Source organism: Cladophialophora immunda (genome assembly GCF_000835495.1).
Source record: "Cladophialophora immunda strain CBS 83496 unplaced genomic scaffold supercont1.1, whole genome shotgun sequence".
Lineage (NCBI taxonomy): Eukaryota > Fungi > Ascomycota > Eurotiomycetes > Chaetothyriales > Herpotrichiellaceae > Cladophialophora > Cladophialophora immunda.
In genome coordinates this window covers 6682100-6705494 of record NW_015622541.1, presented here as the reverse complement: position 1 = coordinate 6705494, position 23395 = coordinate 6682100, and the positions used below count along the sequence as shown (strand labels likewise).

Sequence of the window (23395 nt, the reverse complement as noted above, 5' to 3'; positions counted from 1 at the left end):
ACATTCGGGAAAGGCTGCTACCAACCAACTCACTAAATAGTTACCACAGTGATTGCCACTTTGTGATCTTTGAAGTCGATAGCCGGCACGATGACCCCGCGTGGTCCTCGCCGGCAACGAGTCGCTGCATGGACTCCGTACTCTCGGGTACTTCCAGCTCGGGGGTCGATTCTCCCCCAATCTGCAGTGTCGCTTGTCGAGTGAGGGGATGCGTGAAGCGTGAGGCTAGGCCGGAGAATGAGTCTCCGGACGCAGGGTCTGAACTGCTATGCTTGTTCGGCTCATGAGGCTGGGGACTTGGTCTCCATCTACCCCGGGCGAACCCCGAATGATACCCCGTACCATGGCCCCGCTGGGATGCTATACCTTGCACCAATCGGCCTTTCTCCGTCGTGGCTTTGCCTCGGGGAAGGGACCACACTCGACCTGGCATTCTTCTGCCCGGAGCACGAGGTGCGGTATTCGGGAGTGAGGAGTGGGGGCGACACCTCTAGCATTTGCTCCAGCATCACCAGGCTGGAGAGTGACTCCAAGGGAGACTTCGACACGGGGACAAGATACTTCGATGTCGCTTTTGCCGGTTCGAGAGGCTTCGCACATAAGTGGTACTCGGTCGTGTATTGATCAGATCCATCAGTCCTGCTCTGACACATGCCAACAAGCACGGCAGCTCAGTAAGATCCAAAGACAGGCCCCCTTACAGCAACGGCAATGGGAGATCTCACGCACAGACCTGGCGACGACGCTCTGCGTCTACCACCCCCGGCGCCAAACCAGGTATATGTGAAAGTGGCAGCCCTGAACGGGGGGTTCTTGACGCTTCCGGAGCGCAACTTCGTGACGGACCCCGACCCGGAGAAAGGCACGACGGTGCCGTCGATGTGCTTCCTGATCGAGCACCGCGCGACTAGCACGTCCAAGCCCACGCGGGTCGTGTTTGACCTGGGCATCAAGCGCGACCTGACCCGGTACGCCCAGCCGGCGACGCAGCACCACATCACCACCCGACAACCGGTATACTCGTCGGCGGACGCGCGGTCGAGCCTGATGAGCGGCGGGCTCGACCCAGCGCGGGACATCGACTACGTGGTCCTGAGCCACATCCACTGGGACCACATCGGGCTGCCGTCCGACTACCCGCAGTCGACGTTCGTCGTGGGCTCGGGCACGCTGTACATCCTCGAGAACGGCGCACCACACTACCCGCTCGAGCGCATCGAGAAGGGCGCCCTGCCCGCGTCCCAGGTCACCGAGCTCCCGCCCGTGCCGGACTCGGACAGGAAACACATGGCGGCGCCCGCGCAGACGAAGCACCAGTGGACGTCCATTTCGACGCTGCCCTACGCGGTCGACTTCTTTGGCGACGGCAGCCTGTGGATCATCGACGCCCCAGGCCACATCCACGGCCATGTCAACGCCCTGCTCCGCGTCGGGCCCGAGAAGTGGGTGTATCTGGGCGGCGATTGCTGCCACGACCGCCGCATCATGACCGGGGAGAAGCAGATTCTCGAGTACGACAACGGCCAGGGGAAGTTGAAGAGTGCGCACGCCGAGCTGCACAAGGCCCGGAAGACAATTGAGAACGTGCAGAGGCTGATCGAGGTCAATGGCGACGCGGTCGAGTGGATAGTCGCGCACGACTGGAAATGGGCTTCGGAGAACCAGAACCGGTTTTTCCCACGGTGGATGTATTGAGATCCATGCAGACTATTTTGGTTCCTCTATCCTTTTCTATGGCAGGCATGGAGATGTTCAATATGCCCTGCTTTTCTGCAAAAGACAGAATTTACTTCTAGCTGCCGCCCTTACACCTTCTCCTTCAGCTGTCTCTGGTGCTCTCCGCTTTCAATCATCTCGTTGATCGACGTCTCAGCCACTTTCAAGGCCTGGACACCGGCAGGCACACCGCAATACACCATAGATTGCATAATGACCTCTCTGATCTCAACCTCCGTCACGCCATTTCGGATAGCTCCTTTGGTGTGGATAGCCAATTCATGCCAGCTGTGCAAGGCAATCATGAATCCCAGATCTAAATTGCTCATTGTCAGAAAAGGTGCTGGGTGAAGGGACAGCCATTGGGGGAGCTCTGAACGTACTGACGAGACTTCTCGACCTGCGATCGAGCTCCGGGCGAGCCCAGACTTTTCCCCAGCAAAACTCGGTGGTGAAGTCCTGCAACGGTTTGGCGAACTCGCTTTGTCGCGCCGCCAGAGACCTCTGCACATGTGCTTCTCCTAGCACCGCGATGCGGACCTCCTTGCCCTTGTCGTATAATGAACTTTCGCCGCTCATTGTGACTAGCTCCGAGTGTTTTGCGATTCTCGACTCTGGCTCCTTCTGATACGGGTTACTGGAGCTCACCAGGGGTGCCAAAATATCGACGTATTATAGAGATTTCCAACTTCGGACCATCACTAGCACCCAGAGGGATTCAGGGATCCACGAATTGGAGTCCAGTTGCTAGGTTATACCCCAAAGCAAGGATAGTCGGACCAATTTCGCTTGCAGTCCCCGTGGCGGAGAGTCACATTCCGACAGCCGGAGGATGATCCTCCGGCTGCAGTTCCCTCCTTTAGTCTGGTTATCTTTTTCACTCGTTGCAGAGCGGACGGTGCCTCAAAGCTTCAATCTCCACGCTTTCCCCAGAGCAGGCGACTCGCTTTGATTGTATTCATCTTGGCCTCAAAATGCTCTAGTGCCATTGAAAAAGGTATCAGACATGTCGGTGTAGGGCAAGATGGGCTCGTCCATGAGTCCGAAGAGCGGATCATCAGGAATATCCGAGTCGAAAATCACTTCTCCCGAGTATTGCACATTTGAGCTCGTCACATTCCTCGTGGGGAACATGCTGAAGATGGTGTCAAAATCGAACGAGGATGGCGAGTAGCTGGGGTATATAGTTTCCTCTTTGGAGAGTCAGCAACTGACATGACAACATCCGAGACATATTTACCTGGCTGCAATACAATTTTGCTAGCCTCCATCAATCTTTGTATGATCTTCATGGGCTTAGAAACACCGGGATTCGCAAGACACAGCTGTTCAAGACAAGACAAGCTTGCCGCCAGGAGGGAGGTGTGCTCTCTGTTGTTGCCACTGGATGCATCGGCTGCGGCGTTCCGAACGTGGATCGTGCATGCAACATATATCGCATAGCTCAACAAGTACGGGGCGCCTCTGAGGCTGTATGCAGTTTTCCATGCCAGTGCAATGCTCGTGATACTTCGTGCCGCCGATGTGCAGCGACCCCAAGACAATGACGGAGTAGCGGTGGAGCGCAAGTGTCCGTCCGAGATGAACGGTCGGTGAAGAAGAATCAGCAAGGAATAATAGAGCGCGTGCACGTTCATCAAGTTCGGAGGGGGGTACGATGTCGGATCAGATTGCAAGAGTCGAGGCTGGAAATCCAGATTTGTTGGCAAGTTCTCCCTCCATGCTTGTAGCGCATTGTCGACAAGCTGCAGACTGGCCTGAGCGTTGCGAGGTGTTGCTCCAACGACATAGAATGTGTTGATAATCTTGGTCATAATCTTGGATAGCAGGCACAGCTGTTGGAAGGTCGAGACCGAGTAGATGGGAAGACCGGTAGAAGGGGAAGTAGTCTGGGGGCCGGGATATTTGGGATCTTTGTATGGCACGTATAGCTCCTGCTCTTCGAGAGTGTCCATAAAGTCTCGCGAGACATGCGAGTCTCGAAGATTGATGGCCGCTGGGCGTCCAAGGTAGAGACTTTGTAACTTGTCCGACACAAAGGCACCCCAAAAGACTCTCCGCCGGATTTCCACCTGCTCTGGAGAGTCGCTGGTCTCTTTTGGGTCAAGGTGCAGACCGAGATCATAAATCATGCGCAGGGCATAACCCGTGTATAACCATCCTTTCGAGGTCTCGCCTTTGGCATTGTAGCTCGATCCTAGGAGTAGGAGTCCAACCACGGTGGGAAGCTTGGGGTAAATCAAGAGAGAGTCTTCTGCAAGGAGCTCGTCACAACGTCGGAAAAACCGTCGACCTGCTGTTGAAGGGTCTGATGGATCGTCTCGGACCTCCACTCGGGCAGAAAACTTGCTTGTACACGCAAATATAGCATGAAGTAGGAACCTCGAACAATGAGGTCCGTTCCGTAACAGATCTCTTATAATCGCAGGTCGGTAGGTCAGCAATAACGTGTGGTGTTGGCGGCTCCAGTGCAATTCGAGCAAATGCATCGCTAACTCTGTCGGAACTCCATGGACGTCGGGCAGCGAAGCCAAGTGGCGCTCGTTCTGTCTCTGGAGCGCAGCTTCTGCAATCAAGCAGTTCCTGATATGGTCTCTCGCCAGAGAGGCTGCTGATTGCACCGAAGTGCTTCCCGACCGGGGATGGTAGTGAAGGGCAGAGGAAGGTCCAAAGCTGCTGGGTTTCCCTGCCTCATCTACAGACAGGAAAGGGCCGATATCGAATTCCTCGTCTGAGGAATCTTCCAGACTGCCTAGGCTACTCCGGCGCCGCAGATTTTGTGCGATGTTGGGCATAGCATCCTGGTTTCCCGCTGGCGGCCCAGCAAGGTGTGGTTGAGGTGAAAAGCGTGGTTCAGCATTACGTTCGTCGCTGCCGTCGTCCGGTAAACGAACCCGCCCATCGCAGATTGTTACTGATGTCAACAGTCTCTCTCGCTTTGCAGGTGGTGCCGATTTGAGCCTGGCGATGAAAGCATCAAGGGCCGAGTTTTGCTTCTGCAATTCGTGAATGCGCGCCAACGTCGGTCTAGATATGTCACTGCGTCAACCTAGCTTCCAGCTCCGAGAGGACGAACGTACCTTCTCTGCGGCGTCTCTTGTTTGTAGACGCAGTCCTTCCCCTGCGCGGCGCACGAGGTACAGCGTGGCCTTGCCGTATCACAGCGGGTTTTTCGAGCTCGACAGGACAGACATGCTCGTGCTAGTGACTTGGGGCCGTCTTGCTGAGACTTGTCCGCCATTCTTTCCTTCCTCTGCCCAGACTGCGTGCGCGGTGTCGTTGGGGTGGCCACCATCGCGAGCACTGGATCTGGATCAAGGGGCGATGAAACGATCCAATCGAACAAAGAAGTATGTGTGTAGGTATGTACTCGGTATGGGTCAAGGCTCAATTGAAAGGAGGAAGTTGGGTGCGGAGTCTGTTGTTTGGAGGCCTCGTGCATTTCTGGATTTGGCGGTCGCAGCCCAGTTCCCCGGGTGGCCGAATTGAGACTCCCAGGCACTCAGGGCACTTAATTAGAGCTTCCCCCACACTTATTCCGCCCATAACGATGCGGAGATGCAGACCAACCACAAGCACCTCGTATTAGTGTCTCAGCGATCTCTTACAACATTCTCACATTGACTGAGAGTTCCCCGTCTGGATAGCCTCGAATTTTTCCAAACTCCATGGATGTTTGGTGTATCAGATTCATATCCTATGCGCTCTAGCGAAGCTATGAGTTCAGGGTTTGTAACGCCTTCATCGTTGATCTGGTAGCTAATAGTGATATCAGTATTACCATATTCACAGGCGCTCACTTCTTGATATCCGCATATCTTCACGCTGCAGGTGATACTGTTCAATCCCTTCACCCTTTATGACACATAGGAAGAGAAAGCGATAGCCACGATTGCAGTCATACATAAGTGAAGTCCGGTATATCTATCTCGTCGACTGGAGGCTACACTAATCTTGAGAAAAAGATAAATCAAGAGGCTGGCTTCTAAAGGGACAATGGGGGGCCAGAGGATTCTTGTGCCCAGACGCCTGTTCATGGGCTCAAACTCTGCCCCTAGGCACAGCAACAAAAGTGAAAGACGGGGCAAAAAAAGAATAGATGCTCCTCCGGGTGGGCTCGAACCACCAACCTCCTGTGAGTTGTTAGTTTGGGAGTAAGATTCAGTTGAGCATAGTTCCCACCTGATGGGTGTTGATCCCCTTTGATCACTTGTTTTTCACAGTGTCAAATCGTGAATTAACAGTCAGACGCCTGGAGAAACACTGTTAGCTGTGTCGACTTAGCGGTCTTGCTGATACATACGCTAGCCAATTGCGCCACAGAGGAATGTTTCCTGTTGTGATTGTTGAAGGACATTCCGATGGTAAATATTATATTGTGTAAAAATCAGACACCCCGCTTCTGTGGGCGCTAACATGTTCCGTCTTGGCATCCCACGCTCGGTCTTTCGAAGGTGAGCCACAAAGTGTCCGAAATCTCCTCTCCCGGGCTGAGGCTCGGCATTTGGGGACGGACTCAGGTACCATTTCAACACACGTCAAATTTGCATTTTAAGTGGTTGCACGCCTTCATTCTACGAGAAGGGCGAGTAATAACGGCGAGCAGCTTAGCCATGAGCGGAAGATGGGCGATTAGGACTTTGATTGCTATTACCAAGACACTCTCCCAGTCACCAGCTTCAAATCAGCAGTGTCCAGCATTCAAGGGAACCCCCACAAACAATGGCTTCATATAGCTCCTCAAAGAAACTGTGTGCATTGGTTCACTGACACATTGAGGGCCTTGATATCCGAACCAAAGGAAAATAGTGCACCAGAGCATTCTTCAGCACCATTCCTCCACCTCCACCCGATCCCCTACCCTGATCACCGTCCCGAATGGCTCCGCAAAGGCATACCGTCCGAAACACGGCTTGTAGGGAAAAGCCGGATTCACCCTCCTATCCTTGGTCAGGAGTCTATAGAGCTGACGCTCGGGCGGCACGGTGCCACCGGTGCGGAAGTCCACGTTCAAAGACATGCAGCGGACCGTGTTGAAGACCAGGTCGAGGTGGACTGGGGCGTTTGTGGCGGCAGTGTCATCACCGGAGCTTGCAGGGACGATGTTGAGGGCCTTCCAGTTCTCTTCGGCATAGGGGGCTGAATGACTCTCGCCCCCCTCATCATCGCTCACGGAATCATGCTCTCCACGCGCAGAGACGTTGTCGATGTGCACATTCGAGCGGAACCGCACGATCACATCGTCTTCTTCACCCTCGTCTTCTACTACATTCTTGGGCACCCGACCCTTCGCGTCCCTTTCGGAGCTCACTGTCGTGATTAGCAGAGGTGCTGCATCAGCAAACTGTATCTTTTGGGCATGAAGTTCTTCCTCCTGAGCCTTGATCCAGGACAACAATCCGGTCCGTGGTTTTGGCTTGCGTGGAATTAATGATGGCGCAGGGCAATCCCGCGTCCCTGTGCTTCCGTCAACCATATATAGCAGCCGTGCTTTCTGTCCCAGATGCTTTGTAAACCATGCCGCGATCTCATCGCCCATATCTTCTCCCACGGCTCGCGTGCCGAACAGTTCAACGGTATATGCCTCAGCATTGCCTAGAAAACTCGGCGTAGGTACGAGGGGAAACTCGATCTCTTCACCACTGAGCGTATGTTTGACATTCAGCCTCCCATGCGAAGATGTTTCACCAGTTGACAGGATTGACGGCTGAAACAGGCACAACTTTGACAGAGATTTGATGGTCAGATGTTCCTGTACCGATGAAGTGTGCTCATCGGCGGCCACATCATCCGTCTCCTTGATGAGGATGAACGACCGATCATAATTCAGCCCCGTCGACGTGATTTCTGCTTCGGTAACCTCGACTGGGAGGAGAGACTTGATAGGATATATGAAGAGCTGTGAAGATGTACAGGGCAGATTATGATCAGCGTATGCAAGAAGAATTGAGTGCAACATATATGGTGCGTCCGGCTGGAGCTTCCAAAGTAAATGGAAGTATAGTTAACTGATTAAACTCACCCTTTGAATATGCATTCTGCAAGTTCCAGCAGAGTCGGATCCTGGCTCGTCTCCACGCTCTGTTCACAAGTGGTTGTGAAGTGTCTAGGTCCGCTGTTGCAGGATGCTAGTTGCTTCCTTGTGTTGAGGAGGCCGTAGCTTTAGGCCATATAATTGAGTTAGAGAACGGTGCAGTGGCAGCTTCTGCTGATGTGTAAGAAGCAGAAGCATTTCAACTGGGGGGAGAGAGTCTCACTGCCAAGGTCGGCGCTACTCGCAGTCCTCCCCAGATCGGGACGAGAGTGATGCCGCCCTAAACCCAGACCGCACGCTCTGTCTCGACCATCACGCCGAGCAGTCAGTTTCCCCTTAATGACAAGGTTGAAAATATCCGAATATGCTTGCAATGCTCCTAGGAGCAAGGTCTGGTCATGAGCCAGTTTCGAAACGGGGTGGCGTACTTCATCCCGCTTGAAAGATCCCCGAAAGGATTGAACAAAAGCCTCCGATCCGGAGAGCAAGAAAGCCTCCGGTACAGGAAGACCTCCGAGTACATCAGTCTGATCGATGTCCACCGTAGTAGCACAGTCTATAAGACTTTGGTGCTCCTTTGACTCGTGTGGCTTTCTTTTATCTTTGGTCTGTGGTCCTGTCAATCGTTCCTTTCAATTGAAGTTGGAATTCGCGAACCCCCTCGCCCAGGAGAGGCATATCAGATCCGTATAGCCCGCCCTTATCCCGCCAGGACACCCCCGATCCTTGAGAGTCGACGAGAGACAGTACGAGACCCTAGCCTGGAAGAAAATGAGTAACTTGGAAGAAGAGAGTTTACACATGGAGTCAAATCCGCATCCGGAGATGGACCTCTCCCGTGACAAGGCTGTGGTCAACTCCAGTGCCGGTATGGACAACGATGCAGCCAGCAAGGAGGCGGAGACAGCTGCTCCAAAAGATGCTCAGCTCTCGACCAAGCCCTCAACGACCGGACTGAAGAAAGGGTTGCGGTTCTGGATGATTGTGGTAGCACTCAGCTTCACAGGTCTGCTGACAGCGCTGGAAGCAACCATCACATCCACGGCTCTGCCGTCTATCATCGCGGATCTAGGTGGCGGCGACTTGTATATATGGGCCGTCAATGGTTACTTCCTGACCATGTAAGTACAACATATTCGTCTCGCAATCAGCTTCTTCCATTGCTGCATCAACGTGGTATTGACGAATTTTCGCGACAGGACGGCATTGCAGCCCCTTTACGGACAGCTGGCAAATGTCTTTGGACGTCGGTGGCCAACGATCGCCGCAACGGCGATTTTTGTGCTGGGCGGCGGAATTTGCGGAGGAGCAAGCAGCATGCCGATGCTCATCGTCGGTCGTGTGATTCAGGGAGCCGGCGCAGGCGGCATGAGCGTCCTCATCGAGATGATCATCTGCGACTTGATCCCCTTGCGACAACGAGGCAACTACTTTGCCATCATCTTTGGTCTGATTGCTCTTGGCACGGCGCTCGGTCCATTCTTCGGCGGGCTTATTGTTGAGTATTCCACCTGGCGATGGGTCTTCTACCTCAATCTTCCCATTGGCGGGGTAGCGTTGTCACTTCTCCTTGCCTTCTTGAAGGTGAGATGGAACAAGAACGTCAAGCTCGCCACCAGGCTGACCTCGATTGATTGGGCTGGTAATGCCATCTTCATCGCGGCCATCTGTGGTGTCCTCATCGCGCTATCCTGGGCTGGCGCCGTATATCCCTGGTCGTCATACAATGTTCTTGTTCCATTGGTCATTGGCTTGGTGGGCCTAGCAGGCTTTCTTGTATTCGAAGGGTCGCGATTTGTTCCTCAGCCAACCATGCCGCTGCGTCTGATGTCGAACCGCACATCCGCCATCGCATACATCCTCACTTTTTTGCACGGCATAGTCACCATGTGGTCGATTTATTTTCTTCCGGTTTACTTTCAAGGCGTCCTCGGCTCATCGCCCGCCTATTCGGGAGTCCAGCTACTGCCTACCATACTAATCCTGATTCCCTTTGCTGCAATGGGAGGGGCGGCCATGTCCAAGTTTGGTCGCTATCGTCCTATCCATTACGCAGGCTTTGCATTGATAGTGGTTGGCTTTGGTCTCTTGGATCTCCTCGACCAGAATTCCTCCACAGGCGCGTGGGTTGGATATCAAATGGTAGGTTCTGCTGGAGCAGGCCTCGTTATCTCCACGTTACTACCTGCGGTTATGGCGCCGCTTTCGGAAAGCGACACCGCACTTACAACATCAACTTGGTCGTTCGTGCGCGGTTTCGGCGGGACGTGGGGTACTGCAATTCCTGCTGCAATATTTAACAATCGCTTCGATGCCCTTGCGTCGACAGGCATCACAGATCCAGTCGCCAGAGGGCAGCTCATCGATGGTCAAGCGTATGGCCATGCCACAGCTGCTTTCCTCGATACACTGTCTGCTCCCACTCGCGAACAAGTTGTCGCAGTATTGAATGGAAGTCTCCGCCGAACATGGCAGGTTGGAATCGGATTTGCAGCACTAGGGTTTTTGCTCGCGTTCTTGGAGAAAGAGATTCCGCTGCGCCAGGACCTTGAAACCGAATTCGGCATGGAGAAGGAGGAGAGCGAAATTGGCACCTCAAAGGAAGAGGATATTGGAAAATAGTCTGGCCTCTAGGGGCTGCAGCTGAAACCAAAGGGAGATGTTGTACGGCCTGCACAGATCTCTGCCAGGCTCGTGCCAGGCTCGCATAAAAGGAAGGTGGCAGAACACCCATAAAGTTTCTTCTGTGAAATGAATGAGAAGATCTGGGACGAAGGAGAAGATCTAGCTTCATTTACTGGCGTCCTTCTGGCACATTTCCTCATAGCACTTAATTCCGTCGAGCGGTATTTAGGGTATTTCTGAAAGTAGGTGTCGCAAGATCGATGAAGATAGTTACCCGATCTTCACCGCGGTAGCATGCCTTGGAGACTTCTCAGTTTAGCTCTGAACGATTTCAATGTTGAACTGCCTGAATTTCCGGAGTTTCCTGCCATCTGCGTCATGGCCATATGTAGAAGCTGAGATAGTTCCGTAGAATTGAACAACCCCATCGAGTTCGGCGTCCTTTCGGAGAGGCCAAATTCCTTGGGCAGGCCTAAAAGCCGCTCGATATGGTCGAAATGATGCTCAATGATTTGTATGATGATCTTGGCATACAGATGTGCCTTCATTGACGGCAGACCAGCCACTTGAAACTCTGGCAGGTCCCGAAAGAAGCTGTATAGGTCTCCCAGTTTCGACAGAGCATCACAAACACGGCTGAAAATTGCGTCGTAGAGCTCCAAAAGGAGGAGATAGCATGACAGAAGCATTAGCACGACTGGGGTGCTCAATATGCTCAAGCTTGTCGATGGTGGATGAAGCGGCGAGGATGACGCAGGCAGCGATGTCTGCTGTTGCGAGGGATTGGAATTGGGGGTACCAGTGTCCGAGGCAGAGGATTCATGTGTTACGGACCCAGCGGTAGATGCGATTGGCTGTAGTGACAACGGAGCTAGGTTTTCGAGAATGGTAACAAATTGGGAAGTGCTTTGTAACATCTCAGCCATAGGGTTACCCTCGATTTGATGAAGCTTTTCGCGACAATGCTGCCCTGCGTTCACAGGTCCCCAGATGTGTGAACTGATACGGGATATCTGCCCAGAAATGTCTTCATTCAGTCGCGATAGAGAGGTGAGGGTGTCTGCAGGCTCTGGCAGTTTCAGTGATGGTCCTGCTATATGACTTTCGGGAATAGCAGGCAAATTAAAGTCATGCTGTGGGCGTTGGTAACGTTCAGTCGACGGTTCAAGGGCGAAAAGCTCGTCGTGGCTCCCCAGTTGCTGATCAAATTCATATCCTGCATCTGCTTCGGATGCCGAGCTCAGTCCTGGATTTTCGAAATTCAGGCCGGTCACGTAAGACGGGTGTTCCAGATAGTCTGCATACAGATCCAACCTCCCAGGCGCCCACAAGTTGGAGAACGCTTGCAGATCCTCTGTGGTCGATGGTAGTCGTAGAGAAGTCGATTCAGTGTCCGGTGCTTGGGGTGCTGTGAGTCCTGTTTTGATGGATTTGGTCCGGCGCCCAGAAACTGTCGTCGTTCTAGGTCGTCCCAGGGGTCGCGCGCTGCTGGTCACGCACTGGATCCCGACTTTCAGGCATCTGGCACATGGCTCAGTCTTGGACTGATCACTCCGTGGACAGCGCAGCTTCTGACCCCTGCAGCGATCACAAGCAGACCGTTGATGGTGCATTCTGGAGAGGCCACTGATGAAACGGTGGGCTAGGAGAAGGTCAAATTGCATGCGGAAAATTGCCTGGGAGATGTCCGCCGGGTCAGCCTTGCCTCCTTCAGCCTCGCCCTCATGAGGCAAAATGGTGATGCCGCCCTATGGTCGCCCGGAGCCGACCCCAGTGCAGCTAGTCCATATTAGGAAAGACCAGCCCTGAGAATCCAACTAAACCTGATTAGGCGATTTCAGTGGCGCGCTTCGAAGTGTTCAGTGTGGCCGCCCTAGGCGTCTATAACAGCCTGAGAGCGTGGTGGCATAGTATCTATCAGGCCTTCCAGTGTGTCTTCTCCTATCGCATCCCAAGCCTCTTGGACTTGCCGCTGTAATCGATCGTAGGAGGCCTTAACTAATATTACCCCTATGGCCAAGTATGAAAGTCCAAGTCTCCATCTTGATCTTTCTACATTGCGAAACAGATGACCAGGATCGGAAAGAGAATGTCAGCGCGATGGATACTGCACTTCCATTGCCCCGGGCTCTAGGCTCAGAGCCTGGTATCTCTGCCTGATAACTAGCCGCCATTAGTCCTCGCTGGCTGGTTTCCATATCCAAGTCATAACACATTCCACATTAAATCAGAACCAAGGTCACGCTCCCTCAAATAATTTTCATGATGATCCCAGAATTCAGTGTCGTGGCCGTATAGTTCATCATACGTCCGCCATGCTCAAGCCCTGTTCACGAACACCGCTGGGAAGACGCCTGCATCTCCTGCATATACTCCAAACCACCATTCATCATTGATTTCCTCCACCTCGCGTATATTAGCATATTTGGGGAACATCAGCTCGTCCTTGGCCTTGCCATCATCGTTGGGAGGTGGGTAGTAACCCCATCTGGCGACGCAAGTCTTGCCCCAGCCACCGTCCGGCGGGAGCTGCATTCCCGAGCGTGGGAGGGTGGAGGTTCTAGCTCGTGTTTTGCGTCGTGTACCAGCTTCGTCTTCTCGCCAGCTCCAGTCGCCTCGCACTGCGGAAAGGTTTGCTCTGTCGACCCGGTGTAGATTTTTCATCGCAAGTTTCCACGCCGCCACATCCGCCTCTGTCATTTGTACACCACCCACAATGTCACGGGTGATGATTCTGCGCTCATTGCCTTCCTCGTCCCGTTCAAAAGCCACAGCAATCATTCGGTGCCCATCGGGGCACAGTCGCCAGCCATCCGGCCCATCTTCGCGCTTCATCCGCCCCGTCTCAACAAAGCTATGGTAGCAAGTGCTGCAAATATCGTAGTCGCCTTTCTGACCAGCGTTTTCCGGAGTCGGCGTCGGATGCGTTGGGCAATGGTACCGGGTCTCTTGAGATGTAATTGGTCGAGAGCAAATGTCACAATTGGTTGTAACTGCTAAAGGTACAAAGTCGGGGCGGAGACCGGGATAAGGCCCAGTTCCCGAAGTGACGCTCGAAGCTGCGCTCTGAGCTGGGGAGATGTCGCGGCCACCAGAGCTGTACGGGCTCAGTGTAGCAGCACCCAGCCCTCCTCCGAATCTCGAGCTTGTCAAGTTCGGGTCGCATGATTTGTAGGCCACGGGCAGTAAGGGATGGTCACAGCAATGATTGCTCCCTACACAGTCGTTGCAAAATCCCCACTCGCCTTCATTGCAATAGTCACATGACCAGAAGTATTCGTTTGCAAAACTGCCACATCGATCGCAGAAGTTGCCCTCTCTTAGACGCGAAGTAGCATTAGCAGTCGTATTGTACCGCCCCGATTGTGCCGCAGTTGCTGAGGGCTTCTCATATTGTCGACTAGTTGGCAAGTGTGGTAGGCCCATGGACTGACTGTTGCGATTCGGCGGATGAGATGCGTTGAATTTGACCATGGCAGAGCGATAAAAACCGAACCAATGATTGCATCCACGCCCAGTTCTATAGCACCGCAGACAGATATCAACTTTGCAAGCATCACAGTGTTTGTGGACTTCATACTGAATGTTCGGACGAGAACACCGTGAGCAAGCGACGTATGGTTCATCAGACCTAGTTGAGACACTCGTTGCCGGTAGCTCTGTTGGCTCGGGAACACGAACTTCGGGTTCCACGGTGGGAATTGAAGTTGGGACGGGGCCGGTTGCCACACTCGACATGAGAGGCGGCACAGAATCAGGCCTTGGTGACTGTTGAGCGGGCGAAGCAACTTGCGGCGGGCTGGACATGTGGCGTCCACCGGCAGCCTGCCAAACTTCGGAGGCTCTCGGAGATGTTCTGGGCTCCGTATTAGATCTCTGCGCATGTGGCCCCTGCTGGAGTTGCTGGAGGCGATCCGCACCACCCGCATTCGAGTGAGGTCTGTTGGAGAGATCTGTCGCCGATCTCGCTGCAGGATGAGGTGTCCGATCTGTTCTCATTACAGAATTTTCGGACCTTCGAGTCTCATCAGAAGCTCGCCGTCGGTGAGCTGCAGTCTGCGGTAGCGTCAATAACTGGTCATTTGCTGATTGGGACGAAGCGGTAGGCTGTCGGGTGTTGGATCCTCCAATGACCACATTATGACTCGATCTTGGACTTGGTTGCGTCCGTTCACGATTGTTGTTCCTGGATGACTGGCGGAAATGGCGCTCGGTTTCGTCAGCCTGTGATCCCAGCGGCCTTGTCGTGTCCCCGCGAGGGTCGGGCCTACTGTCATCTGTGCCTGGTCGACGAAGTCTCTCTGGGTGCAATTGCCTGATCCGTTCAGCAATGGCCTCGCTAAGCGCGTCCTGTTCTTGTTCGGTCAGTTCATCAATATTGATGCCATCCAAGAGGCCTTCAGCCAGAATCTCTTGCATGAGTCGCGCCTCGTCTAAACTGTCGCCAGTGCCAGTGCCAGTGCCACTCTCGGAGGCGCTGACCAGGGATATTAGACTTGCTTGATGAGCGACGGTCCGGGCACCCCTTTGGCGTGCTTCAACAGCCTCGGGATGCCTGGGTGAACTAGGTGGGGGAGACAGGGACGAGGGATCTGCGGAGTGGGAAGAGCTTGCTGTTCGGGGTCGAGAGGATTCCACATCTGAAGTGTGCTGTTGTTCACGCCTCTGGCGACGGTCTGCATCTCTTTGCCTTTCCATTGTGTCTCTTCGTTCCCGACTTCTGCTACTTCCGCTGGTGCCCCGTCTACGGTCAGCCGAAGCGGGGTCCAGGTGTTGGTCGTGTCTGCTTCTCTCGCCGTTTGCGCCATCTGCATTCCGTGAATCTCCCAATCCCGAATCCTCTTCTTCGCGTCTTCTTCTCTCCCTCCTACGATTGTTCTCGATCTTTGGTAGAATCTCTTCGCCTGGTTTATACGCCTGCGACATCTCAGCCTTCTCTTCCGGAGTCCTATCCCTGCCAGGGTTTGCGATCAAGAACATCTCCAGCAAGGTATTTATCTTCGCATAGGGCCGGGCGTTTTTGACAGGAGCGCGACATGTCGGGCAGGTGTATGGATTTACGGAGGGCGGGGCACGCGAGTGGCTTGCTTTGCGGTATTGGTGCGAGAACCATTCTTTCAGACACGAGCCGCAAAAGGTGTGGAGGCAGTCGAGAAGGGTAAGAGGCTGATAGAGAACCTCGGTGCAAATGAAACAGACGAGCTCATTCTCAAGGTTGAGAAGGCCTGTGGCAGGGGCTTCGGTGATGGCAGCCATGAGCTTATAGAGTCGAGGTCATGATATAATTGCAGTGCTGTTGCGGATTCAGCCTCGGGGAATGTGCGCTTGTGGCAGTAGCATCCTTGATATACCGTCTCGAGTGAGCTATGACAGAAACGAGGGAAGAAGAGAGCATGTAATGAACGAAAAGGCGACGACAAGTTGGAAAAAGGCAAAAGTGAGCTCAGCTGTGTTGCGCAGGTGGTGTGGACTTGTACGGGCGCCCAGTCCAGACTCCACGGAGGCGAACTTCACACTTTGCCAGCCTTAGAACCAAGGCGGTTATTTTTACTTTGCGGGTTGCGGCACTCCGAGGTTTTAACTGGAGCAGCTCGGTTCGCTAGCTAAATCTGGGTCCTCGATGCGTCCATGGTCGCAGCGGGCCTCTGGGTGCCTCGCATCCTTGGGCGTTATTTTGGAGAGGTCTGCAACGCTGCCTCTGATGCATTGCCTTTTGATGCGCCTCTCCAGAGCGAGTAAGCAGAAGGGAAAAAAATTATCCTCAATTCTCTCGTGGGCTACCACAGTTGTGAGTCTCTGCACAGACTACTCAAATCTGCTAATCTTTCCTCCAGCTGTCCTACGATAACAACCGCGCTTCTGCTTCATATCAAAACCCATCTGTTTGTTTCAAAGCTGTTGTAATCGGGCATCCTCACGTCAGAGGAAGTGGCGGGGACTGATCGACCCGGTTGTCGGTGTTGTATGGGTGCAATTGAATCATGCAGCCTCGCTCTTTGCAATCTCCTGAGTTTGCTGACCGACCTCAGTATGCTCAGTATGATCGCTGTGACCACGTTCCCGGTGAACAGCGTAGCTCAGTCGCTTCTCAGTATCGACTTCACCTCGCTCCTCCCTCTTGATGTTCTGGTAGTTGACGTGGGTATTCCATGGTTTGACGTCGCTCATAAAGAGCTCCTCGACCTCTTCAAGCGTCTTGCCGGCGGTTTCAGGGAAGAAAAAGAAGACGTGGATTGTCATGACCGTACAGAAGACGCCAAAGATGATGTAGACCTTCCACTTAATGTTGACAAAGGCCGGAGGAACAAAGTACGACAACGCGAAGTTGAAGATCCAGTTGGCAGAGGTTGTCAGGGCCACGGCCTTGCCTCGTACGCGAAGAGGGTACAGCTCAGGCGGATAGATCCACGAGACAGGTCCCCAAGTCGGTGCAAATGATGCCACGAACAAATATGTGCAGGCAATAACACCTTTGGCTGCACCTCCGTGGATTTGCCAGGACTCCTCTGAGACGTGGTCGACTCCTCCCGGAGGTGCTGGTTTACCGTAAGAGGCCAACAAACCAGCATTGGCGTACATCCAAATGGCCATGAAGGTAGAGCCAATGATCAGGGGCCAGCGACGTCCCCATCGATCGATAAACACGAGTGCGAAGATGGTCATGAGGACGTTGATGACATATTGGATTGACGAGGCCACCAGGTTGGTATTGCCGGAGAGACCAGCCATGCCTATAATCCACGTTAGTGATTCTCAAGAATGCTAACCAAGGCTTCTTACCAAAGACGTAGGTGATGTAGTACTAGGCAATCTCTTAGCATATGCTCTCAACGAGAATGGGAATATAAAGCGTTTCTGTGGAGAAGGAGAACTTACCATCATAACGTTCATTCCGGTAAGCTGAGACCAGATCTGAGTGAAAACACCGATGTGCGTTCGGTTGATCATATTTGGTTTGAAGAGCTCAAGGTAGCTAACATCGGCGTTCCTTCGCTCAAATTCACACATCTCTCGGATCTCGTTGAGCTCGAGGAGGACGAAGGGAGCCTCGCGGTTGCCCTTTGCATGCACCAGGGCGAGAACGTTGTGGCAATCTTCCCAGCGATCTTTGCGTGCAAGCCATCTACGACGACGTCAGCTATAGTCCACGGCGACTCAAGACGGGTGGTTATACCTGGGACTTTCTGGAAGGAGGAACAATGCAAAGAAAAGAATGATGGCAGGAATCATTTGCAAACCCCACGGGATGCGGAACGCCGCCGCTCCGGAGACAAAGCTGCAGCCGTAGCTGATGTAGAACATGATCAGAATACCCCAGGTGATTGCCCATTGTTGAGCTCCCACCACTCTTCCTCGCTTGCTAGGAGGCGCCAATTCGGACACATAGACAGGAACTCAAGGGGTGTCAGCCACAGATCTTCAAGATGATAAACGGTGATAGATGTACCTTGAGCTGAACAAATACCGACGCTAAATCCATTGATAAAACGGCCCACGATGAGCATGCCTATGTTCTGAGAAGCGCAGACCAGGATGGAACCAATGCACCAGATGACGGCGCCGATCTGGATGGCCTTCTTTCGACCAAAGATATCTGACAACTTTCACAACGTCAGTATAAGTCACAACATCTGCACCTGAGACGTACAAATCCAGATGCCAAAGCGCCAATGAATGAGCCTCCAGGCATGGCAGCAGTAATGCCACCCTGGACGTCGGATCTCGGGCCGGAGCACTGAGGAGGTCCATTAGGGCCCTGGTTGAAATAGCTGGGAGAATCAATCAGTTCCTGGATAGCATTCGACAGCATAGTTCAGAGTGCATGTTCGTACCATTTGTATTGGTTCGTGCCGATGCTGGTGGAAATTAGCAAGGGCCGTCTGTTGGCATGTACAATCGTTACTCACATAGCAGACATCGACGAGATATCGAAGCCAAACAGACCACCGCCGATCACGGCGATGGCTGTGATGAAATAGATATTGCCTATCTGATACATGATGGCGACCGGCTGCTGTCGACCTGATCAGGGGACAGAAAAGGAGTCTCGAAGGGTTCACCAGAGATGGGAAGAGGAACGACCGACGGTAGGCGCCAGAAGGGGTATACTTGTATTCCCACACGGGCAGCGAACTGGGCCCGAACATCTCGAGGTATTGGACGAGATTTGCATCTGTAATGTGGTAGAGAACGGCATCAGGGTGTTCCGGTGACCTCTTGCGGAGAAATGTTACATGGTGCCACCTCATTGCGCCCTGCTTCCATGATTTGACACACCCTGGTGCAGTCTCGTCTAGGGGTTGTGGAGAGACGGGGGTAGAAGCTGGAGAAGGCAGAGGCAGGATGGATGATGTAGTGGACCATCACTCGAGGCTGCTCGTCGAATAGGCGTCTGATGCTTGTTCCCAGTTGTGTAGACGCCACCCCACCACTCTGGCCAATCCGGATCACTGTTTCTGTCTTGGCTCTCATTAGCATGTCTTTAGCTCCTCTTGGCTCGGGGATCGACGAAGCTAAAAGGCGCCTCCCTGCGAAAGGCCCTTGTGCGTCATCTGCGCCACTGACCGCATTCAGTTCAGGGACAGGTTGCCAACGGTGGAGATCATCTTCCCTCTCAAAATTCTAGCACTATGGCACTGTTCCACCACGGCTATCAAGGCACGGCAAAGCCCAACCTCGTGGAGGCCTGAATGCAACAGACTGTCGATCATGCCTGCTCTCGTCTATTGATGGTACCATAACTTTTCCCCTCACATCAAATACTCTTATGTTGATCGATGCAACGTCGCCTGCTTAGAATCAGTCAAGCGCACCAATCTATACAACGCTCGAGGTCTGCACACACAACCGCACTCGGGATATCTCTCAGCGAGAGTCAAGGGAGCTGGCTGTTTCGCTGCACCACATATCCGATGCTAACCCAAGACGCCAGGGCGCGTGCCGTGTATCCAGTATCCATGACTCGGGCGTGGATCTCGCAGCGCACTGTATATCCCAATTCATCTCCACGTCCGAAACGAACCCTTTGACCTCTCGCCGGATCGTCGACACGTGTTGGCATTCAGTTGCTGATCATGCAGCCTCACCACCAGCGAGCCCTCTCATGTGTCTTTGTGGATCACCAATAAAATTACATTGGGTGCTTCACAAGACCCACGAAGAGTGGAAAAGGGTTGCAGTTCAGGTGGTAGGATCCACAGAGCTGGGGTACTCAATCACAACCTGATTGATTTCATACAGCTTGACCTAACCTCCTACCACTGCGCATCAATCTGCCATCAGACCTCCCCCCAATGCTCCCTTCTACAATGTTCGTGGAGGTGATGAGCTTCTAGGGGATGACACTATTGCAACGATGTACTTCTTTGAAGCCTTTGCTAAAATGCAATGGGTTGACTTGTGCTGTAAGCGAGGCTGACCGATGCCGCTAGGCAGCCCAGCGACTGCGAAGTTCCCGACTCGTCACAATTCACACGCTGCGCTGGGGTGAGAATTAAAAGAATCCTCATTTTGCCCAGAATCAAAGTCGCCTGTTTTGTCTTTATAGCCTCTCTTTGGGAGGGTAGGCTCTCATTCATCGCAGCCTGGACGACTCGATCGAGGTCGAATGCGGAAAGAATATGATTGGCCAGCGATTGACCTGAGGAGTCATAATTTCTAGTCTTCAGTTGAACATAACTTCTTCCCAAAGCCGTGATCATGCCTCGAAGACGAATGCAAAGGGTCCGAACACCGTGTCCTGGGGCATTTGTTGCCTTTGATTTCTGTGTTTGCGGTTGTTGAGTGAAATATCGTTGCCTGGAACCTCATTCTCTATAACTTTGACAAGCCCGACCGCGACAAAAGGAGCCTCTTCCCAGCATATGCAGCCGAGACTCTTGTACTTTGCTCAGAAATATGGCGTCTTCTTCCTCACAGGGGCTGGCCGGGATAGTGATCAAACCAATCACCTCCGAGGCCGACATCCCCGTCTGCGCAAAGCTTGCCGACGCAGCCTTGAAACCAGATGGCTTGCACGAGTTTCGGAACCGGTACAGCAAGAGTGTATACGATAATACCGTTGAGAAGTTAACTGACGCGATCCGAGACGATCGCGGCCGCTTCTTTATTTTCAAGGCAGTTGTGTCACCCGCCCCCAGGAAAGATCGAACCGCAGATCTCAACTCCACTGCCGAGGTACCGAACAACGAAGTTCAAGGAGAGGAAGAAGTCATGGTAGGCTTCACACTATGGCGGAAGGGATACGTCGAAGTGCCCAAGATGGACCCGTTCGCACCAAAGAACGAGACGACCGAGGACGCGACCGTCGCGACAAGCATCACCAATGTGCCGATCTCCGAAGGCATCGACGCTGAAAGCGCGACCGACGTCCTAACCACAGCCACCCCTGGGATCAGCGGCGACGGCGCAGCTGGCCCAGGAGGAAAGCCAAAGCCGTTTTATGCAAATCCCGACGCCGAGTTGGCCCGGAAACTAGGCAATGCGTACGTCGGGGCCATCAGAGGGAAGAGACATTTGTGTAGGTCAAGACACGATTCCCAGTCGGCGCCCGGTTTCTCAATCTTGAGGACGCGTTCCCCTTATGTACACTTAGCACAAGCGCTGACGCTAGCAATCTGCGTGGGCAGATCTACACTGGCTGACGATCCATCCATCGTATCAACGGCAGGGCATCGGCCAAAAGCTGCTTGACTGGGGCGTTGAAGTTGCCGACAGGGAAAATATCGTTTCATGGTTGTTTGCGCGTCCGGCTGGGATTAGGCTGTACGAACGCAACGGCTGGAAAGCAGTGTTGACCATCGACGTTGATGTACCTGATGAGGATCTGAAGGTGGCTCCCGTGGTTGGCATGTTGCGGGTACCTACAAGGCAAAGACAATAAAGAGAGTCAGGATTTAGGAGGCGCTGTGAGAGGGCACGGCTCATGCCTGATACAAATCTGAAGATATGATCTGAGGATAGAGTATCTTCTGCCTCACCTAACGCAGGAGCCCACACAACTAACATTGGCGAACAGAAAATTGTATATCTGAGATCAAAAATAAAAATCATGTTCTGCCAGAGGATGGATTGAACTACCCTACCATATGTATCAGGGGACAAAAAGTTCAAATCCCACCGGCTCTGATGTTACCTTTCCGCTCCTCTTAACAATTGGATCTCTTCTCTTGTATGTTGATACTCCGAGAGGAGCATCACAACCCTGAGATCCAATTGTTGCATAATGGTATGGCGAGACCCCCCGCTACCTGAAGATGGTACTAGATGTTCACATATATCATAGAATGATAATGTGAATCTAATACTACCTTTGGTAACAGCAAGCACATACAATTATAGAGGAGGGGAAAGGCCCCGCCCACCAAACCAGATAGAACATGAACCCTTAAAACACATTTCAGACTCGAAGTGTAGCTTTTGGGGTCTCATTGCTGCTGTTGACTTCTTTCGAATTGGGAAATGTTGACACAAATTTGGCCGCTGAAAAATATGTAGGCGTGATCCGAAGCAGAATAGTTGGTGGTGTACAGAATGACTGGCTTTGCGGGAGAAGTGACGCTTAACATTCCTGAGGCACTACCAGTAGTGAAGTTGATTGATTTCAATTCCGGGTTTCATTTTGCTTCTTGGTCCAAAGTACAAGGCAAAGTACAAGGCTCATTTGGTCTTCCTGGCGGATACACTTTTCATCGCAAAGGCTGCGGAGATCTCTTGGAAGGCCGCATACAGAACCCAGAAAGGTATGAAGACCCACAACATGTTGAAAAAGACCAAGTATAGCCAGAGATAGACGGGGTCGTCGCCAGCAAGTGCGTTGTTGCCGCTTAACCACTCTGGTGCGAACGTCATGAACCCTCCATACAACTCTCCAGTTGCGAGAATGACTGCTGTCAACCAGAGCCGGGGTTGATATCGATTTTTGATGCTTTCATCCGTGGTGTTCGCAACCTTCGAGACCAGATAACAGATGTACACGGCAGCCGGACCAGCCAGACCAACGGTGAGAATCTCCAGCGATATGACGTTCAGGTCTGCACCTCCCCATCTTCGATCAGCTTTTGCATATTCCTGCCACAGTCTAGCCATGGGGCCTTGGGAGTATTGGGCACCATAACGACGGTCGGGGCGATTGTACAGGTAGGCTTGCGGCTCCCCGCCCCAAGACGCTGGATGCGAGACATCGGCGGTTTGCGGCGGCAATTGCTCATATGAAAAGAAGCAATGGTACAGGAAGCTGCCCTCGATGATAAAATGCGTGAGAAAATCATAGGCATGCCACAGGAAGAGGTAATAGAGCTTTCGAGGCGTGGACTTGGGCAAAGCAAAGGCGGCCAGTATTTGAGCTGAGGGCATCAGCGAGAAGGCGACGGCGAGGGAGAAAGCGGTGCCGGCGTCGAGCGTAAAAGGAGGCGAAGTGGCCATGGCCACAGCCGATGCCATGTTTGAATGGTAGGAAGGGTTCAGAAAGGCTGTTGTAAGTACCTTTGCTTGCCGTGACGATCGATCTGCTGGAAAGGAACGCGGATGCGGGAAGTTTATAATTCGCATGCACGAGGAGGAGCAGATGGAAAGAGCCCGAGCCTTGCAAAGCGCTGATCAGGTGCTGGGGGCCTGCTGCCCACCAAAAATAGTTAAGCTTATTACCACCAAGGTGCCCAGGTAGGTAGTTGTTGGCGGTTGCCCCTATCCACCTCCCCCGGGATAGCTAATTTGAATGCCTAGGTAATAACTGGGTAGCTCTCCCCAGCTTTTACCCCTCCCTCGATCCAACTTATTGGCAGCCGACTCGCCTGGTTAGGCACACCCCCACGCCAAACACAAACGCATTACTTTTCCGGGGGATGAGGGGTGTTGGGAATGCCTCGCCATGGCCTTCAAATCACACGACGCACATGTTCTCGGCGCTGCCCAGAAGGCGTTCTTCTCTTCTCTTCTGCACCCACCTCGCTCTCCGTCTTGATTAGGAATCAGTTCAGCTATTACACACCCAGCCTCCTCTTATCGAGCTTCACAGCGTTT

The 23395-nt window shown here is 53.0% G+C and overlaps 7 protein-coding genes across 8 annotated transcripts; 1 reads left to right on the top strand and 6 right to left on the bottom strand.

The window, feature by feature from the left end:
• Positions 1 to 1763: 1763 nt before the first annotated feature.
• On the bottom strand, positions 1764 to 2544 carry PV07_01966 (uncharacterized protein). Its single transcript, XM_016388550.1, has 2 exons — positions 2100 to 2544; positions 1764 to 2032 (listed from the first exon to the last, which is right to left on the bottom strand). Exons 1-2 carry the CDS (start codon positions 2293 to 2295, stop codon positions 1806 to 1808), a joined length of 423 nt encoding a protein of 140 aa, XP_016255478.1. The 5' UTR covers positions 2296 to 2544; the 3' UTR covers positions 1764 to 1805.
• A 3800-nt stretch (positions 2545 to 6344) lies between these two features.
• PV07_01965 lies at positions 6345 to 8194 on the bottom strand. 2 transcript variants are annotated; one of them, XM_016388548.1, is made up of 3 exons: positions 7974 to 8194; positions 7739 to 7921; positions 6345 to 7615 (listed from the first exon to the last, which is right to left on the bottom strand). In XM_016388548.1, the coding sequence occupies exons 2-3, from the start codon at positions 7751 to 7753 to the stop codon at positions 6542 to 6544; spliced, it is 1089 nt and encodes a 362-aa protein (XP_016255476.1). In that variant the 5' UTR covers positions 7754 to 7921; positions 7974 to 8194; the 3' UTR covers positions 6345 to 6541. The 2 variants fall into 2 exon arrangements, with proteins under 2 accessions (XP_016255476.1, XP_016255477.1); XM_016388549.1 differs by lacking the exon at positions 7974 to 8194 and having other exon boundaries at positions 7739 to 7957.
• A 1697-nt stretch (positions 8195 to 9891) lies between these two features.
• On the bottom strand, positions 9892 to 11988 carry PV07_01964 (uncharacterized protein; the record flags this gene model as incomplete). The annotated part of the gene is made up of 1 exon (XM_016388547.1): positions 9892 to 11988. The coding sequence occupies one exon, from the start codon at positions 11986 to 11988 to the stop codon at positions 10657 to 10659; it is 1332 nt and encodes a 443-aa protein (XP_016255475.1). The 3' UTR covers positions 9892 to 10656.
• A 276-nt stretch (positions 11989 to 12264) lies between these two features.
• Positions 12265 to 15846, bottom strand: PV07_01963 (uncharacterized protein). Its single transcript, XM_016388546.1, has one exon. It carries the CDS (start codon positions 15629 to 15631, stop codon positions 12695 to 12697), a length of 2937 nt encoding a protein of 978 aa, XP_016255474.1. The 5' UTR covers positions 15632 to 15846; the 3' UTR covers positions 12265 to 12694.
• A 371-nt stretch (positions 15847 to 16217) lies between these two features.
• On the bottom strand, positions 16218 to 18624 carry PV07_01962 (uncharacterized protein; the record flags this gene model as incomplete). The annotated part of the gene is made up of 9 exons (XM_016388545.1): positions 16218 to 17106; positions 17156 to 17177; positions 17252 to 17498; positions 17550 to 17769; positions 17823 to 17976; positions 18024 to 18144; positions 18208 to 18231; positions 18283 to 18389; positions 18436 to 18624. 9 exons carry the CDS (start codon positions 18622 to 18624, stop codon positions 16355 to 16357), a joined length of 1836 nt encoding a protein of 611 aa, XP_016255473.1. The 3' UTR covers positions 16218 to 16354.
• A 1456-nt stretch (positions 18625 to 20080) lies between these two features.
• On the top strand, positions 20081 to 21459 carry PV07_01961 (uncharacterized protein). The gene is made up of 2 exons (XM_016388544.1): positions 20081 to 20894; positions 21004 to 21459. Exons 1-2 carry the CDS (start codon positions 20273 to 20275, stop codon positions 21255 to 21257), a joined length of 876 nt encoding a protein of 291 aa, XP_016255472.1. The 5' UTR covers positions 20081 to 20272; the 3' UTR covers positions 21258 to 21459.
• PV07_01960 (uncharacterized protein) lies at positions 21236 to 22915 on the bottom strand. Its single transcript, XM_016388543.1, has one exon. It carries the CDS (start codon positions 22814 to 22816, stop codon positions 22034 to 22036), a length of 783 nt encoding a protein of 260 aa, XP_016255471.1. The 5' UTR covers positions 22817 to 22915; the 3' UTR covers positions 21236 to 22033.
• Positions 22916 to 23395: the final 480 nt, after the last annotated feature.